The sequence below is a fragment of the Sander vitreus genome, chromosome 14, assembly GCF_031162955.1.
Source record: "Sander vitreus isolate 19-12246 chromosome 14, sanVit1, whole genome shotgun sequence".
Classification (NCBI taxonomy): domain Eukaryota; kingdom Metazoa; phylum Chordata; class Actinopteri; order Perciformes; family Percidae; genus Sander; species Sander vitreus.
The window spans coordinates 9578818-9594811 of record NC_135868.1 but is presented as its reverse complement, the minus strand read 5'-3'; the positions used below and the strand labels follow the sequence as shown (position 1 = coordinate 9594811).

Sequence of the window (15994 nt, the reverse complement as noted above, 5' to 3'; positions counted from 1 at the left end):
TTGTTGCTCTAGAGGGAGCTGCACAAGTTTTAAAATAAAGAAATCTGGGGTTGTGGGGACTTCTATTGCCCCGTCCTGATCTCTGCTTTGGGCTAGCTGCTCAAGTCTAACATTAGCCACTACTGGCATAAGGCACCCGATTCTCCAAACTGATGGCACTCAAATTGCATTGTGGATAGTCTATATTCACGACGTTCCACTTCCGTGATTGCTCCGGTGCCGCCGAAAATTCAGCTTTTCAGATTTCTTTGTGTTGGAATTTTGAACTCCGGTCGATTTATGAGGACTATAGTTAACTGCTCCTCAGATCTCTGCAGGGTAAATCCAGACAGCTAGCTAGACTACCTGTTTTCTGTTACACGACTAAAACAACTTTTGAACGTACACATGTTCCACCAAAACAAGTTCCTTCCCGAGGCTATTTTGCAGCTGCACCATGGCTCTGTCCGGTGCTTAGTATCGCCCAAGACGATTGTGATTGGTTTAAAGAAATGCCAATAAACCAGAGTGCGTTTTTCTCCCATCCCGGAATGCTGTGTGGACTAGCCAGACCCTCCTCCGCAGCGCTGAGGAAGGTCTGGCAATGCGAGACTACATTGTGGATAATGAAGGCAGCAGCTTTGTATAGATACAGCATACATGTATATTAATTCAGTGTTAATTAGGGTCTATAGTTCTCTGAGAGGTGGTCAAAGGTGGACCTCCTGCCCTTTTGACACTTTACCACTATATTTGACACTTTACCTTTAAATACTTTTACTTACTGTTGTACAACTGTATACACACTGTTTATATATGTATATTTATACCTATCATTATGCATACTGTATACATTTACTACATTCCAGTTTACATTAATTTTCAATTACAGTCTAATTTCTATTACTTTAAAAAAAAAAATGTTATATTTATCTTTTAATTTAATCTGCACTATTTTATGTTTAGATTCTCATTTTGTATTTACTTATTTATTTTTATACATATTTAATTAGCATTGTTGGAGGGTGCCTGATACTTAAGATTTCCATTGCCAACCTCTACTCCTCTGTAATGGTTGTGCATATGATAAATAAAGAACTGTAACTGAAACTGAGTCCGGAGTGAGACAATTGAAAATGAATGATTGGAATATTTCTGTTGATTAGAAACAAGTGTTGAATGGTGTCAAAAAAATGCAAAGTGTGAAGAAGTAGACTTCTGTCAGGTGTTTTGCAACAATAGAAATTCTCCACGAGTTTGTCATTCCACTCGTGTTTCAAGTAAGCTGTTAGACAGCCAGTTTGTCACACATGAAAGGAAAACAAATGACAAAGCTCAGTGGCAGTGTTTTGACTAAAGACCTACAAGGGGCTCAACTGACTTCAGGGCTTATCCTAGCAGAAAATTCTCCAAAGTATTGAGTCGCTCTCTGATTTGGGTAAAGAAAGAAAAGAAACACCAATGAAAGCAAATTGCTGGATTTAATTCTAAAGCTAGGACATGGAAATATCAGTTTCACTACCTTTATTGTTTGGATGCCCAGTGTTATGCCTCATGACACTACTACAGAAGAACCCTGTAAGACAGGTGGGGCTGGCCAAATGCCTTGTCTGTCAACAGTTTGTTGGCAAGTTATTGAACAAAAACATCTATGAAAATGATCATACAAAAGCACACACACTGTTAACAAAACCTACTGGACTAAAACATCCCCTTTTTTGTTTTAAATTCATTCTTACAATATTTGCTATAGCGTAACCAGTAGCTTTAACCTTGACTCAACCAGTAAATAGTTCCACGAAATTTGTTCTTTTGAGTTTTACCAAGACAGAACACTGTTTAGCATATGAAAGAAACCCTTTAATGCATGAATAAGAAAAAGGATATAAAGTCATGGCTTGGGAAACCTCTCACCTACATTTGGTTCTCCTATTCTGATTTACATGTTTAGTTTCCCTATCTGATGAGCCTACTCCATCTTCTATTTCTATGTGTTGGCTTTCAGCCTCCCACGCAAGTAAAAGACATGTCTTTGCTGCCATCTTGTGATTTAAAAAAAGTACAAAAGAATATGGTCCCTTATAAACGGAATAAATGGAATACTTAAGGATAATATAGTATAATAATATTTATAGGAATAAATAAGGAGTCATATTTATTATACTATTTAAAACGGACACCAGCAAGCTATATTTAAGTGATTTGAGCACCAAGTGTCCCACTACCTGTGCAACTAGTTACACAGCAGGACAAATATTGTAGAAAGTAGCTATTTATACAGTATACATCTAGTGATGCATGCAGAGTCACCAAGTTCCTTTATATTGTGAGTAGACTGAAGCAGATTGCAGCTTTTCTTTGTGTTGTGCACTAATTTAAGTTCCTATTGTGTTTACATAGCGTAGCAACAGTTGATCTGCACCTGTCATTGTGTCCCACAAATTCCTCCGAACATCTTATCTTTCCCAGACATCTATCTTCTCTATCATCTGACAGAATAAAGGAAGCTGTGGTCTTTGACTGCAACTGTTGACACTTTCAACACACACCAAACAAACCAGTAGCATCAAGGAAGCACATTGCTACGCACAATAATGCACGCCCAAATACTGCAGCTCGTCCTGCAACTTTCCCAAATATGTTGTATGGTCACAACTTCTTTACTGTTTTTATTTATTCCTGTGAGTTCAAATGCTTGATCAAAGGCCATCTTCAGATAAAAAAATTAAAAAATCTATATATGGATGTGTTGACAATATTCTGGCATGAGACCCAATGCTATATGTGTCAAGAGATGTTATGATGTGAAAATGGATTGTGATTGTATGAGTATGTTTAGATAAAGTTGTAAACATTTATTGCAGTGATAACAACAATGAGAGTTGTGTGTCTCTGCTCCTCTGATACACCCCCTCACAGATCCTGAGATGGAGGTTCTTCAAGTGACCCCAACATTCTGTATTTATGTTAGTACAGGAGGAGGCTGGGAAGATGGAGGCAGTTCATATTGCTGGTAAGCATGCAGAAGCAACAACTGCCAAAATTGTTCTTTATGCTGTTCATATGGACTGCTTAATTCATACTGTCCATATGTGTATGGGAAATTAGACTTTTAAGTTATACTCTTACCAAAGTCAGTATCAAACATTGACCCATTTTAGGCTTGAAATGTGGCTGTAAAACTTGGTTTGTTCATGAAGACCAGCAGATGTGCGTGGCCTGAATTCATGTCACTAACAATAGAGTAGTATATCAAGTTAAACATGGAAGTAGTTTATCCATATTGTGATAAGAGCTTAAAAAAAATAAAAAAATAATCGTTTCATCATTAAGTTGACATGCAGAAAAAAAATTTTGGCAATAAATTTGATTTAAAAATAAAATCATTTATGTATCATGTATTAAGCAAACATTTGCTGGCTCCAGCTTCTCAAATCTCAGGATTTGCTGCTTTTCTCTGTTTTACATTATTGTAAACTGAATATCTTTGAGTGTTTAACTGTTGGTCGGACAGAACAACCTGGAGACTTCACATAGCCTCAGGGAACTTGTAATCACTATAATTGTTCTATTACTGTAAACCCTAAATCTTCAACAGGGGGTCCAGGACCCCTAGGGGGTCCTCAGAGTTACTTTAGGGGGGGAGCGCCAAATTATGGTATGATATATAATAATTTGTATAATGTTTTGACAAAAATTAGAATATCTTAACATGAATCCAACATATAATTAGCAAATATAAATTGGCCTATTTGTAAAAAAAAAAACTAAAAAAAACACATTGATTATAGGCAATTTCTCCGATTATAGGCGATTATACTGGCCTCTAGGTAAGGTGGTCTCTAAAGTAGCCATCCACAGATACAGTTAATCCTAAAGATTCACTGTGCCACATGTATGCTAACATTAAACTATGATTCATAAAATCATGCCAACAATTATTATTTTATTAGCTTAGTATTCTATGTACTAAAAAGGTATGTAAAATGCTTTAGGCCACCCACACATTATTGTAGGCCCAGTTTAATATGCAACTTCATTTTATACAATATATGTAGTAGGGGGTCCCTGATCTGTCTCTCTTAAGGCAGCTACACACCGGGCCAATAATCGGCCGTTGGACAGTCTGGTGAGGTCAGTGACTCGAGTCTGTTCGGTGTGTTCCGTGCCGTCGTCCATTGGAGGAGCTGTCGGCCTTCATTTTGACCGACCTGACATGCTCAGTCAGAGACAGGGCAGTCGGGACTCACCCGGAAATGGCAAGTGGGATGAGCGTGACTAAGCCTCTCAAAATCTGACAAAATCTTTTAAACTGACCTTTGTCGATCTGAAATGACAGATTCAGCAACTGCATGACCTATTTCTCACTTAAGATGTTTTCAGAAAACACATTTCGGTGAACTATTTTAGCATAATATGAGATCGTATTCTGAATGAGTCGCCATTAATGGCCGGTTGAAAAATCTAAAATCCGGAAACAGCAGCCAGACCCACTTGACGCATTCGTCCAATCAGCTGCCGGTTTTCATTTTTTGGGCGACAATACAGAATAGCGCAGCCTGCTGTTATGGAGACGTATTCGTCGCTTCGTCGCTTTGCGTTCCGAGGCATTTTTTTGACCAACTCGGGGAGACCGATCAGTCCAACTGCCTTTTCTGCCAACGGTCGGCCGTCTGGTTGGTCTGTAACGGCCTTTAGGTTAAGGGGTCCTTGCCTTAAAAAACGTTGAAGACCCCTGATGTAAACGATAATTAAAATAATCTTTAGTTGAAGTTAAAGATGTTGAGTGTTTGGAGATGATCTGCTTTTAAAAATCTGACTTTTGTTTTAATTTAAAGGATTTTATTTATTGCTTTTTCTGCTTTTAAGGGAATCATTTTCCATCACGTTATCTTTTAATGTTTTGTTATAAAAATATGCAGAGTGTATTGAACCATGAACACTGTATTGTGTATTGTACCAGACAGACTGTATCAGTGAACTGACCTACAAGTCAATACTGTACCCTTATTGTACTGAGTGATAGCTCAGGATTGAAAAAATAGAATGGACTATTGGACTAGTCAAGTTAGTTAATCTGAGTTATGTTACAGAGCTAAGGGTATGTCACAGGGATCCTGGGTTATATCACTTATGTACAGGTATGTACAATTGACAGTTCTGTTGTAGGGGTGCGGGGAAAAAAAATCGATACAGCATAGTATTGTGATATTTTTCGTGGCAATACAGTATCAATACACGGGCGCTAAGTAACGATCTTTTATTATTTATGTGTCGGTCAGTTTGTCTGCTTGACAATCCCATTTTGCAGCAATAAAATTGAAGTGAGATTGTATCTTTTTAGATAAAACAGATTTTGACGAAGCAATATATTGCAGAATATTGCAATATGTTTAAAATCGCAATAATATTGTATTGTATCGTGATGATATTGATCGTGAGGCCTCGGGTGATTCCCACCCCTACTCTGTTGGTAAACAAGGCAGCTCATCCACTGCTGACTTTTATACCAGAGGAAATGTTCAGCCAGCGCACATTTCAGGACCTTATCAGATAGCCAAACAGTAAGGCGAGAAAGTTAAGGTTACTTATTTAAAGTGTATCATCTTGGCTGCAGAAGTATATCACTTTACAGTAACATCAAATCAAAGCTCGCTTATGTGTCCAACATTCCCCTTGGGCTACATGTTGTACATTCCAGGACAGAAGCTAGAGAGCCGCAATTTCCTAAATGACAGCTTTCAATTGGTAAAATTACTAAAGTTAAGGACTATTAAATTAACTTGTTCATTCACATACAGTGTTTATGTTGAGATTTACATCCAGAACGCCTGCAGCCCTGGACTCAAGCTTTTTTTCAAAGAAGATAAGACTCTACACTTACCCCTGATTCAGGTCGGGTTGCACTTCTGCCAGATGCCCGTGTCTCTCTGATCGTGTCTCTTCGAGATCACGACGGTGTGTGTCTGCGTTCGGGGCTGACAGCTTGACTGTCACCTGTTCTTGCACCGTCTTGGTTCTGTCTGTGATCTGAGTAATTGTATCCACCCACTCACTACGCTGTGGAGCCCTATTATGTTCAATCTCTGTGGCATCTGATTGCAGCTCAGCGCTGTGCGTCAAAGTGCCTGTGACAACCTCTACTCCAGCAGACGTATCTGTGACTGCACTAGCTGTAGTGTTACTGCTGGTTTCTGTGCTGTATTTGTTCACTTCACCTATTTTGGCTGCCTCTGCAGTCAGTGAAACTTGCTCTTCTGTCTCTCTAAATCTGGGTGTGATTATGTCTTCCTCTCTTGGGTTACTGGAAGCAGCATGCATGTATTCAGAAATCATGATGTCTTTGTGAGACAGATATTGTATCCCCTGACTTGGGAGTTGCTTCCCTCCATTAAGGGGGTCTTCTGTTTCCAATTCCTTGGTGCAGTTCCCCTCTGACTCCTCCCCCTGCCCAAGCGGCTCACTGGAGGGTTGAGCAAAGTTGCATACCATCAGCGTGTTCACCTGCTGAACCGGTGTAGCCAGTATCTCCTCCTTTCTCTCTTCCTCCCCCTCTTCTTTCATCTGTGGCAACACTGTGGTCTCCACTTCTTTCTCATGACTCTTTGCATCATTGCCTACGTGAAACTGAGACGTTTTAATTTCCTGCACTTGAGCCTCTGACCTCTGACCTCCTACTTGTTGCTCTACTTCGATTCGGCTAGTGACACCCGTTTTCTCTTCATCATTGGCCATTTTGCCTCCTTCATTCTGCAGCTTAACAATTACCACCCGGAATTTTCCCTCATCTCTGTCTCTAATCCCTCTTTCTGCAACCTCCCCCTGCTGTGGAAACTCGCGCAGCCCGGCCTCTTTCACCCCGTCTACCACGGAAAGTTCTTCCCTTTTATCCACCATCTGTTCATCCCCGCTCTCCTCTGCGTTGTCCTCTTCAGCACTGTAGTAGATCTCCATGACACTGCCATCATCTGATCCTAAGCTCAGATATTCTGGACTTAAAGGCCCATCAGACCCGTCCCTTTGTCCGGAAAGAGAAGAAAAAATCTCTCTTTTTTCAATTCTTATCTCAAGATGCTTTGCTGCACTCATTTTTTCAGGTACAGGAGAAGGACAGACAGGATCGGCACTCGCTTCGTCCATGACTAACTCTTTGACTACAATTACTCTCCGTTTGGAGTCTGTAACCTGAGTGTCTGCCCCTTGGGATGTTGCATATTCTGAAACAGGAGGGGAGGAGCTTTGAACCACAGGGGCTGACCTGTCTTGAATGAGGCTAAAACTGCCTGATTTCACCTCTGAAAGGGATCGGCTCGGCTCTGAGTAAGGAGTTTTATCACTGTCAACTGGTTCAAAACCTGAATTGATAGAGGAAGGTAGATATCTGTGGGAGATATATGGGTCTCTTTGAGGCTCAACGGCAGTTTGGTAAGAAGTAAATCTGGAGCTCTCGTGAGAAGAAATCACCTTTCTCTCGCTAAAGGTGGCTTTTATGTTCGTATAATCCCCTACAGCATCATCCATTCTGCAAGGAGTAGAGTCAAACTCATGTGAAGCTGACAGGCGAGAGTAAACATTAGTTTCTGTGTAACATTCATTGCAGCTTTTAACCATGACGGGTTCTGATCTTGTGTTAGGATGTCTAATCTCGGTATGGATTTGAGGCGACGGGTTTGAGAGGGATGACAATACCTCCGAGGTAAAACTCTGCGGGAAAAGTGACTCATACAACTCTCCATAAACTGCATCTGGACTGACAGAATGAGCACCCTTCTTCCCGCTAACAGCCAAGGTGGTCTTGACACTCGTGGCACTTTCGGGAATAGATCTCTCAGTGCGAGAAATTGAGACTTCTTGATGGACAGAAGCAGAGTCTGAGTTGAGAGCTGGCTTGTCAGCCTGAGGAACAGGGGTTGACTCCGCAATTGCGGTGTCACTTTTGGAGTCAACACTTGCCAGGGAGAGTTTGCCATTTTGAGTTGTACTGTCATCTACATCAGGGGCATCAGGTTGATGATGTGATAATTTAACTCTGGTGGATTCAATAAGAGAGATTTCAGTTTTTGTGCGAGACTGCTGGAGGATGTTATTATCACATGGGCCGTTGCTAAAGGAGACAGAGTCAACAACCGCTGCTTTTTTATCTGAGGTGTCAAGCAAGTTTGGAGGCTGGCTAGCTGGAAGGCTAGGCACAGTCTGGTTATCGACGTCAGAGGTGGTTTCTGTACGAGACATGGAGGCAGTTGGATTGGTGTTATCATGCACGGGAAAGTTTTCTTTCTCCTCTGATGAATCTGGATTACCCAGCTGCAGCTCAGGGATGGTAGCAATCGGTGCTTTCTGCGGTTCCTGATACGCATCAAGAACATTGTAGCCGTTTGTCAGAGGTTCCATCGCATTTAGTTTGGTGTTTAAGTCAACAGATGACTGCGATTTGTTAGGGAGAGTGAAATATGATTTTGACTGGTTTGTGGCCACAGGGGGAGGAGAAGAGATGTTGAATGTATTGCTGGTGTCGAGCTCTGGTTGAGACATGCTGAACATTGTCTTCGTGTTGGCCTCATCCAACTCCATCTGACTGAGGTCCGTAGGAGTCTAGAAGAAGATCATTTACAGAATTTGTAGATGTGGATAAGTTAGCCCTAGTTTGCATCCCTCTTGTTTTATCATTACAACCCACAGAGCCAAGCATTATTCATTTAGAAAAATAAATCCCTGAACTTTCAAAACGGATAGTCTTTCTAGAATCCTTTGATGTGCAATAACTGCTTTTTGGGGCAGGGGAACTAGTGAAGGCAACATTGACAAATCATCACCTTTTAAGTTAACTAGGGTACTTAGTTAACTAACAGTTGCGTATTTATACATCCAGTAGTTACAGAGCAACATTATTATTCATTTGGAGCTGTGTTTGTGGCCACCTGGTGAATGTAAGTCCAGTATTCACTGGAACATTTATTCATTAAAAGAGCTTCCTAGTTAATTAACTCTGCGATGGTAATACAGACAATTACACCCACATAATTATGATACAAAAACAGATACGGATATTGATAAATCAGACAAAACAATATGATCATATAGCTATATAATGTAGGCAGTTGATGCACTAAATTTGCAAAATTAACAAAAAGTGAGGAAAATTAATTTGTCACAGAATTAAGGAAAAATAACACAGGGAAGGGGGTTACCTCCTCTTGTTTTTCAATGTCAGGTCTATGAAGGCCAAAGGTGCTCTTAGAAATATTTCCTTTATCATTCTTCTTCTTCTTTCTAAACCCAAAGGAGAAGGTAGTAACCCTTTTTGGCTTACGGAGGTCCAACTCTGAGTAGCTGAATTCTTTGCCCTGAGAGGAAGAGGAAAGGATGGAGGGATGGACAGTGAAACAGGGAGAGAGGGAGGAAGAAATGCAAGACATTGAATTTCAAGAGAAATATTAAATCTAATCTAAAATAAACATAACATTTTACCAAAAGCATGTAAAATATATTGCCTTAACCAAGACTGTATATTATGATTAATAATTGAGTGTAACTTTTATGACTTTTTACTAAATACAAAATTAACTGAAAATACATATCCTACATACCAAACATACCTAAACACTGTGAAACCCTTGCCAAGGGTTAATAAACCTCCAAACAATGCCTCTTTGAGTCACAACAATGAGGTTATTGCACAATTAAAAATAATTCCACTGAACACATTATGAGTCCGTAAAGTTGCCAACAAGGAAAAGAGCTGACACCCTAACTTCATTCCAAGCAGCATAATCTGCTCCACCCTGAAAAAAATTAAAGACTAGTAGAACACAATCTACTTAACCTGGTACTGCAGTTGCTGGCTCAAATACTGTGAATTAGAGGGCCTTTGAGGGTATTTTTCTCCATTATACTGTTATATAGCCTCTATATGTAGTATATAATAGACTTACAGCAAATATCATCTGCAGCCAGAGAGATTCAGTTTATCACCAAATAATGTTGATTGCTTGGTTTGGGTAAATAGATTTTGAAGTTTACAAGTCATGACCGAGCCATTATTGTTACAAAAATGTGTTGTTTAAATGATTGAGATAAGTGTAAAAGTATCTTCAAAGAGCACCTAGTATGACCCAGCTATCCTAACCAAGTGGAGTTTCATGAGCAGGGCCACACCTCAAACGCATCTCTTCCAGCATTCCTATAAATATCCACCTAACAAGATTCAAGATTTCCTTTATTGTCATTGTAACCCTCTCTCTCATTCGCTCTCGCATTCTGCGCCCCTCCCACCCCGTTTATTTCTTACTCTCCTTTCTCCTCTCCATAGGGGGTCTGTCGTGCCCGGGTACAACGGCAGATTCCCTACCATAGTTCCCCCACAACATAGTCACCAATCAGATATCAACAAGTGACTTCACCTCATACACCAATCATCTTTCATTAATAAATTGTTTAAAAACATATCTGGTTATTGGTGTGGTCCTGTGTGAAAAAGACACAAAAATGTGCTCCTGCAGGGAAACACTAATTGCAAAGATAGAGGTGATGCTATTCTGGTGATTCTAGAGCTGCGATGACAAAGAAGAACGGAACAGGAGGCTGTCTGTCATGTCACCATCAGTCAGTTTTCTAACTGGGTGTGCCTGACAAATTCTTCCTTCTGTGATGGATAATTTGGAAAGTATGAAAAGCAAAGACAACAATCACAGTGGAGTTTTAGCTGAGGCTGTATGCGGTGGACAGGGTAACTCTGCGGTGTTAGACACATCTAAAGTCTAGTACATGAAGGTGTCTGTGCACAAATAAGTATTAAAAATTAAACCAAAAATTACAACAACAAAAATGCCACACACAAACATTTTAACTGTTTTTGTTTGTAATTTAATTTCTTTTTTTATTGATCACTGTGAATCCAATCAATCATTCTTACTGTACCTATCTACAGGTCCTGCTATAAAAAAACTAGTTATCATCCTAGTTTAACATAAAGTTGAGAACTTTTGAAATAAGAAATATGAAGCATTGAATGAAGCATTGAATTCCACAAGCAAAAAATAATCCTTATTTTTGAGCCATTTTTGTCCGTAAATTAGTCTTTCAAGTCTTGTTGACACTCACTCACTTACCTACTGTTACACAACTTTTTAGCATTAACCATTTTCTTATAATTGTCAGTTGTAGTCAGAGTGCTTGCTGTTCAGCAAAAGTTATACTGCATTGGATAACTTTAAGGTTGTCAAGTAGGCAAGAAAGAAACCACAGCTGTTAGGTGACCACATGATAACGTATTAGTTGAGATGATGAGTGGAAACTCAATCATGTTATCACTGGTGACAAATACACGATGTAAATAATATTCAGCTCCCTCTCGGGACACTCAACAAGGGACCTGTAGTAGTCCTCATTAGTGCTCTTTACTACTGATAAGCGGGATTACTTTCTTCACATGCCATATGTCCTACAGGTCTAAGCTACAAAGCAGTCAGATCCGAATGGATCTTCACCACAACGCTGCTGCTTAGCAAAGCACTGGTGCCCTCTTCTGGAGAGAAATAAAAAGTATTTCTCCTGTTTCTCTGTCTAACTCTGTGTCATATTTATGACAGGTGTACCTGGAAAATAAGACCAGAGTAATGCAGATATAATTAAACCATAACATTGTGGACATTAAATGCAATAATCACAAATTCCTTGAAATTTGAACAGACTGTGTGCACAGACATACTGTGCTGTGTGTGTTATTTTATGAGGTATAGTGCCCTCTAGAGTGGAGTCCTGTATGTTGGTCACCTGTAGGCAAGTGTACTGTATGTCTTTTTGTGGGTGTAACCCAATTGAGATTATAGGAGTTTTTTTTAAGTCTAAGTGTGGTTAAATAACAAAGGAAAAATAAAGTAATATGATAAAGATTGTGCTTATTTTCAAAGTTCAGTTACAGTTATCTGTGAGTGTGTGCTTGGGATAATTGATGGGTTAAATAAGTGATTCCCAAACTTTTTCTGCAGGGCCTCCCTTTTGTAGATGAAAATATTTTAAGCAAGTAAAGCTAAAATTAAAGTCTCTTTCTTTCTTTATTTGTGTACGCTTAAAGGAGTCATGATTGTGTAAGCAAGACCCTGAGGGAGCTTCTACAAATTGAAGGTGGAATGGGGACCTGGAATCACTAACAGGCCATTATGCTTAACTTTCACAAAATGTTTCCCCCCCAGGACATTCTTGTTCAGACAAGTTTTAAAATATTTAGAATGCCGTGAGAAAACCTATAGGCCTGTTCTGCTATCTGAAAGCCAAACACACATATGAATACACTCACGACTAAAATATGGACGACATTGCAACAAGTGTGTCTTGTATTTTTAGGGATGATAATATAAGACTAAAGCTCAACACAACATTAGTCCACATGTCTCAACCTCTTAAGAAACCAGAGCGAGAATGCTATTTTTAAACTTTAAACCTTTAGTGCGTAACTTTTTTTATATTAATGAACGTCCGTGACATTCAAGCCATTGCCAAATGAGTTGATACAAAGCTAATTAAGACTATCATCTCCACAAAACTCTCTGTATTTCTCAGTATGGCTATGCAATTACCTCTTCTGAAGAGACCATCAGGTTTTTTTCCTCCGTGTCCTTCTTGGCTACTAGCAACTGCGTGGAAGAGTGGGGGTGGTGGGCGATCACGGAAGGCTTGTATCATGTGGATGCACCGACAGTTTTTCATTACTTAGAATTCCTCAAGGGGGAGAAAGTAACTACGCACTATAGCTTTAAACAGAGTAAAATGCCTGTCTTGTCTTAAAGGGATAGCTTGGATATTTTGAAGTGGGGCTGTATGAGGTATTTAATCCATAATCAGTAATACACTGACTGTGAAAAAGTACCTCATACTACCCCACTTCAAAAGATCAGAATTATTCCTTTCATTTCAGAAAGGGTATGGAGTTTAAAACCCTGTCTGGATCAGTCAAATCATGTGAACATGTTGTGCTAAAGACATATTTTACTGGTATACAGTAATGCTAAAAAAGATATTCCCCATTCAGAACTGATGAGGAAATTAGAAATACTTTCAGGAAAGGGCAAAGCAGTAAGTATAAAACTGGTTATCAGTCTGACAATCAGCCATCAGCTTTTGATTGCCAAGCTTGACTCAACAGTTGAAACATTTCCATTGCTTATAATTGTGGTCATAATGCTCCTGTGTAATTAAAGGCCATATTTTATTAATGAATGATGATCTCCACGATGCTGTACAAATACTGTACAACATACAAATTCTTTCAGTCTTCATTATTGCCTTTTCTTACATACGGCTGCACTCCCAGTCATCAGAGGAAGGCGGATCCCTCTTGAAACTACCTCTCCTGAGGTTTGTAACTTTTTTTTTCTAAAAGTATGGGGTTTTTTTTAGGGGTGTATCTTGTTTAGTTGGGAAGGCCTATAAAGTCCTATAAAGTTTAGTGGAACATTATAAGTGATATCTGTCTAAAACACACACTGTAACCAATGTTTTTGAATTTAAAATACCCAAAATAACATTAATTACTTAGTTTGTTAATGTAAATAAGACACACAAGTCACACTATTCATCCAGTACAGTTTGACACACAGACACAAAGGGATGTGTGGCTTCATGTACACTCGAAGCTTACTTGCAAACTCAGACTAATGCTCTCTCTCTCTCTATATATATATATATTTATTCTTTTTTAACTTTCACTACAAAATAGTGTTCACTGTGGACTGTTGGCCATTTTTTAATAACTACCTGTGAAAAGAAGTCAACAATGCAAACAGCGTGACTGACCTTTGACCTCGGTGCGGTGCCATAGAGAGCAAACCTCTTGTCGTCCGGAGCGATGTTGTCAGCCCAGGCCTCTCCATCCTCGGCAGTGTTACTGGGCTCAGCAGCACTGAGGGGTACACTGTCAAAAACATGAAATTAGTGCAGTCTCTACTAACTGAAAAATATATTAGCTTAATTTGTACTTTTGAATGTTTCCTGCAACCGAAACAAATATGTAAACAATGGGAGCTTTGAAGTTTGGTCAAACATCTGACACGTTTAAGTTATGTGAATAAAGACAAACTTTTTATAATAAATTAATGAGTTAATATGCAATATACAGTACAGCATACTATAACAATGAGGTAGTGCATGAGGAAAACTATACATATAAGTAATCGTGTGCACTATAAGCAGTGCAGAAGAAGAAGAGAAGAAATATGCTGCTTAGCTAAATAAAGCAGTGAATCATTGTTTAGGGAATGTTGAACTGAACCGGCTAAGCAGAGAGTGAGTTTATTTTTCTTAGAACACATTCCATGTCAAGTGTGACTTTTACATAGAACAAAAACTTATTATGCCATCAGGACAAAGTTAATAAACATTCAAACTTGCTAGGAAGCTACATTAGCTGTCACCTAAAATAATAAATTGGTAGCTACAAGCCTAAATAAGAGCATTGTATTAGCATAATTACATTTTTGTCCACATTGTTGCAAAACAACAGGCTTTTGGCTTTGTTCAGTCAATTGTTTTACGACTCGTGTCTTGGGACATGCAGCGTCAGTGTGAGGATGCAGGGGCTTTAAAGTCAACAGAGAGGCTCCATAAACAGTCATGAGCTATCATCACCTTAAACAACTGATACAAAGGTTGCTTTATACACAAAAGCTATTTTCCTTTGCACAACTGGATGAAACAGGAAGTCAAATGACAAGCAAACAATAGCAGCAGCGCCACAATTTAATAGACCACTGTCTGTGAATTCAAAACTCGTACATACTCACAAGCGTGCACACAGCAAACATGCACACCATTTGCTGTTATGCATAGGGCTATATCACTGAACAAATTTTGATCGCAATTTCGGCTCTTAATGATCACAAAAACAATGCAATTGAGAAAAAACATTATTTTGCAAAATACATTTTGCAGGTAAACTCTTATTTATATATATGTCTTGTGTTCTGAAGTGGGAATTCAAAAAGTGAAACGGAAAAATATTAAGGGAAATTTCACAGTTCAAGGTGTTTTCACTGTTTTTTAGGTTCAATAAATGCAACATCTTTCCAGAAGTCAATGAGTAATCTTGTTAAATAATCGTTATTTCAATATTGACCAAAAATAATTGTGATAATGATTTGTCCCATAATCGAGCAGCCCTAGTTGTGCAGGTAGGAGCGATCTTTTCCTGTACCCATATACTGTAGGTGACAACTGCTCCGACTTTTCCTTGTTTAAAGGCCTAATGCAGCTTTAGCAGTTGGGGGTTACAGTATACTGTTATATAATTTGAGAGCCTCACATGGACACAAATACATTCAAAAAGTAAAACAGACAGACAAACACACTTGACTTGAATATTTTAAAGTGGGGTTGTAAGAGGTACTTATCTATAGTCAGTGTACAGTAGATTGTGGTCGACACACTATATTTAGAATATTTTCACTGCTTTACCTTGCTTTCAGACAGCCCTCTCTGACAAGGAACTAAAGCCCTTAAATATACACCAGACTCCCTTGATAAAAACAGTATTTTTTGTCATAAAAGATGTCCAGACATAAGAGGATAAGTCATATCTTTGTCCCTAGGTGATGTGTGTTTACACAAAGAAGCATGCAGAGCCTTCCACTCTGTGAACTTGCAAAGCCAACACCTGCCATTCTGAAAAAAAAGAATCTTGATTTGGATAAAGTTCAACAGGATGTAACTGAGAGATGAGAGTACTTCCTTTACTTTCTCTGGCTGTGCAATAAAATGTGGGAATGTTTGTTTGCATAAGAACACAATTGATAGAGAGAGGGAAGGAGGTGAGGCCTACAGCAGTGAAATTCACACATTTGCATCTATATCTACAAACTGGCATCCACTTGCCACAGCCAAGCCACATGTTTTAAGCACCATCTCGGTCACCTTACAGGAATAGTTGAACATTTTTGAAAATATGCTACTCGCTGTATAGACAAGACTGGTATCCATCTTCATATTTAACTCTAGGCAAACACATACATGACTCTTTCCTCTA

General features: G+C 39.1%; 1 protein-coding gene across 1 annotated transcript in view; it reads right to left on the bottom strand.

The window, feature by feature from the left end:
• The window catches only part of crybg2 (crystallin beta-gamma domain containing 2), a 45701-nt gene that overhangs the window by 22155 nt on the left and 7552 nt on the right, over window positions 1–15994 (bottom strand). The window contains exons 2-4 of the mRNA XM_078268466.1: window positions 13771–13888; window positions 9168–9323; window positions 5864–8571 (exon numbers count right to left, since the gene is read on the bottom strand). Coding sequence (XP_078124592.1) covers window positions 5864–8571; window positions 9168–9323; window positions 13771–13888 — 2982 coding nt within the window. The remainder of the gene's footprint in view (window positions 1–5863; window positions 8572–9167; window positions 9324–13770; window positions 13889–15994) is intronic.